We start from the raw sequence: 3,933 nt of genomic DNA, 5'->3' as shown, positions 1-3,933 counted from the left end.
TGTCTGGAGTAAAGAGCCTAGAAGAATTTATTATATTTTTAATGAACAAATTAAAGTTAATATAATCTTTTTTATTGCTAATTATTGCTAAAAAGTAAATTCCTCGATATAGTAAAAACAGCCAAAAAATTAATTAAAGGGGACCGGAAGAGTATATTTTAAGACATAAACAAAGACAAAATAATTAAAAATTTCTTTTATGTAATATCTTATAAGGAGCGTGTAAACGAGAAATACGATGGATAATCTGAGACGAAAATATATATATATATATATATATATATATATATATANATATATATATATATATATTGTACTACTCTTAATTAAAAGCTAATTCTTGGTTCTTCTCATTTCCTATCTCACACTTATCTGTCAGCTCCAGTTTCAATGGGAGAAAAGAATGAGAAAGAGAAAGAAAAGAAAAACAGTAAGAAGCAAAAACACCAACACCCAAATGAACAAACCCCAAAATCCTCTTCAGATTTCACTTTTAAACCCATTTCCGATGTAAAAGGTCTCCGATTCGGCGGTCAATTCATCGTCAAATCCTTCACAATCCGCCGTGCACGGCCGTTAGAACTCTTAAAACTCCTCTCTCTTCAACCAACAACCAAAAATTTCACTTCAACCACAGCATATTTACCTACAAATTTCACAATCTTAGCACATCACGCGTGGCATACACTCACATTAGGTCTCGGTACGAAGAAATCGAAAGTCGTTTTATTCGTTTTTGAATCTGAAAACATGAAAATTGGTATAGACCGTGTTTGGCCAATGGAAATTCCGTTAGGGGAAGTGAATAAGAAGTTGATTAGAGGTTTAAATGGATGTGAAATGGCGAGGTTTAAGTTCAGAAAAGGGTGTATAACTTTTTATGTTTATGCTGTTAGAAGAATTGGGAATTTAGGGTTTAATTGTGCTGAAGATCTGAGATTGATTTTGCAATCTGTTGTTGAACTTAAAGATTTCTTTGATCATACTGCTATGTTAGCTATGCCAAATCAGAGAAGCATCAATTATACAGCTGAAGTTCAACAAATGGGAATGGCTCATTAGCCTAAGTCTTTTTCTCACCTTCATTTTTTTATTTTATTTATAATTTTGTTGTTTTTAATTTGTGTATACTTTGGTTATTTTACTCTCAACTATTTTACTGATTGTTATTTACCTTTCATTAGCACATGTATTTATCATTCTCAATTATTATGATTGCTCCTATTTGTTACCTCCGGGGGTAAGAGGTTCATCGAATTTTCTTTACCGGAAGATTATATGTATTTATAAAATCAAAATTAATTTTTAGGTATATATAGTAGATGTTGAATTCGTGGGCATAGGAAACTGTTGTTTTTATGCTTGTCTTGAGCGGAGGGTCTATCGGTTTCTTATCCTCTATAGTGTAGAGGTAAAATATCCGTACACATTACTTTTTTTTAGACCGCACTTATGGAATTAGACTGTGTTATTTTTGAATTCATAAACACATTCCAAGAGTTTTTCATATATTTTCTTATATCTTAAATCATGAAAATTCTGGTTATATTTCCACCGGCACATATACTTGGTCTATATCATTTCTCAATTCTTTTTTCTGCCATTCTTTTGGGATGAGAAGGTGGGTGGTTTTGTTTTTGGGTGGGTTCATCTTATTTTATTTTTTTTAAGTTTTTTAGTTCGGGGGGGGGGGGGTGGGGGTTCTTTTATTTTTTGGTTGACTTGGGAATTTTCTAGATATGGAGGGGGAATTGTTTATATTTTTTCAGAGAAAACTTTTGTACTTTACAATAATTTTTAGTGCTTATTTGAGGATTATTGTAATATATAATGAATAAATTGAATATAACAGTCGAGCTCAAGAATGGCTATTATTGCTTTAATTATTCATGTCGGTTTGCATATGACCGGAAATTCAATACCCTATTTGAATTTGAATTTGGTATAGAATGTGAAAAGTAATTTAGAAAAAAAGTTGTGTATGGAGTACTTAATTTAAAATGATAATGTTGATTTTGTGACAACCTCATTGATTTGATTTTTTTTTTTTTAAAGATTATTTATTTTTCTTTTGTTTTCAGCTCCTTGTTCTTCTCCTTTTTCTTTTCGTTGACTTGATAAAATTTTGATTTCTAATTATGGAGGGGGAAATTCGTTAACTATTAGGGATTATTCAAATACAACGAATATAAACAAGCGGCTATTTGAGTATCCCGATCAATAATAGAATATCATTGCTTAAATTGTTCTTATTCATATGCATCCCACGAGAAATTTAAGATTTGAAATAGTAGGAAGCCAAACCTTTGAAAACATTTTCAAAACAAGATCACTACAAAAAAAAGTTAGTGTTCTAAAACCTATAGTAATTGTGGATGTACACTTATTCTACTATTTTCACCCACGATGTAAATAACCTCCCACTGCTCATCACTATTATGATTGTAACTCCCACACCTTCATAACCCTTCCCTATGATCTTCTCCCATGATCTCTGTCACGACCCGGAATTCCCACCTTCCGAACCGTGATGACACCTAACATTTTACTTGCTAGGCAAGCCAACGTTAGAGAGCAGTTAAGTCAATTATCATTCAAATTCAATAAATACGTCAATTAAGTCAAAATGCAATAAAAGCGGTTGCGGAATAACATAAATGCCAATAGCTACTACAACGGATCTGGAGTCACAACTCACGAGCTTCTAGAATTTACTGCAAATAGAGTCTGAAAGAAATACAACTATTTTGAAAGAAAAAAATAGTGAAATAAGAAGATAGAAGAGGACTTCAAGGTCTGCGGATGCCGGCAGATCTACCTCGAGTCTCCGAATAAGAGAATCCAAGTTGCTCCAACTCACGGACAGCTAGGGCCGGTACCAAATCTGCACAATAAGTGCAGAGTATAGTATGAGTACAACCGACCCCATGTACTCATAAGTGTCGAGCCTAACCTCGACGAAGTAGTGACGACGCTATGACAAGACACCTACATAATAAACTTGTGCAATAACAGTATATGTACAAGATAACAACAAATAAAAGCTAGACAAATAATATCGGGAGGGGGAAACATACTAAGGGGATACAAGATAAGAGAGATACAGCGAAAATGATAACCAGACCAGTCGATATGCCTTTAATCAGTAAGAACAATTAAGCACAAGGAAGAAAATTTGCACGGCATCACCCTTCGTGCTTTTACTCTTAACCTCAAAATGAAACAATGATAATGCACGGTATCACCCTTCGTGCTTTTACTCCCATTCTCAGTATAAATCAATAGAAACGCACGGCATTACCCTTCGTGCATTAACTCTCATAACATGGCACGACATCACCCTTTGTACATTAACTCTCATAACATGGCACGACATCACCCTTCGTGCATTAACTCACATACGGTACGAAATCACCCTTCGTGCATTAACACTGTCCCTTACCACATAATAACGAACAAGTAATAACAGGGAGATGAGATCAACAAGTACAAGTCTTACTTCAACAACGGTTCCACAATACCAATCTCAACTTGGAGTCAATACTCAATTATCACAAAATCCCATAAACACGATAAGAATGATTAATTTAGCAAATAACTAGTCTAAGCATGGATAACATGATCAAAGAAAGCAATAATTGCAAGAAACAATGTCACACCCCCATGCTTTAACCCGACAACAACGCATAAGTACTCGTCACCTCATATATACGTTGTACCCAACATCTAAACACAAAGCCAATAGACAAATAAGTCCTAATCCCTCAAGTCAAGGTCAACCACGACACTTACCTCGCTCCAAAGACCAAACTCAAAGCTCAACCATAGCTTTGCTTTTCAAACAAGCCTCCAAACCAATAGAATCTAGAAAATTACCAACCAAATGATTCAAATTAAGCCTTCAAAGAATTCAATTTAGGTCATTATTGAAAA

At 34.1% G+C, this 3,933-nt stretch overlaps 1 protein-coding gene across 1 annotated transcript; it reads left to right on the top strand.

The window, feature by feature from the left end:
• Window positions 327-1,308, top strand: LOC109226287. The gene has a single exon (XM_019391075.1). It carries the CDS (start codon window positions 391-393, stop codon window positions 1,060-1,062), a length of 672 nt encoding a protein of 223 aa, XP_019246620.1. The 5' UTR covers window positions 327-390; the 3' UTR covers window positions 1,063-1,308.

Source organism: Nicotiana attenuata, chromosome 5 (genome assembly GCF_001879085.1).
Source record: "Nicotiana attenuata strain UT chromosome 5, NIATTr2, whole genome shotgun sequence".
Classification (NCBI taxonomy): Eukaryota; Viridiplantae; Streptophyta; class Magnoliopsida; order Solanales; family Solanaceae; genus Nicotiana; species Nicotiana attenuata.
The sequence above is the reverse complement of the archived record's forward strand: the minus strand, read 5'-3'. Positions and strand labels throughout refer to the sequence as shown.

What these genes read in the sequence shown, in the direction of transcription:
- LOC109226287 (XM_019391075.1), top strand. Translation starts at nt 391, where the DNA reads ATGGGAGAAAAGAATGAGAAAGAGAAAGAAAAGAAAAACAGTAAGAAG.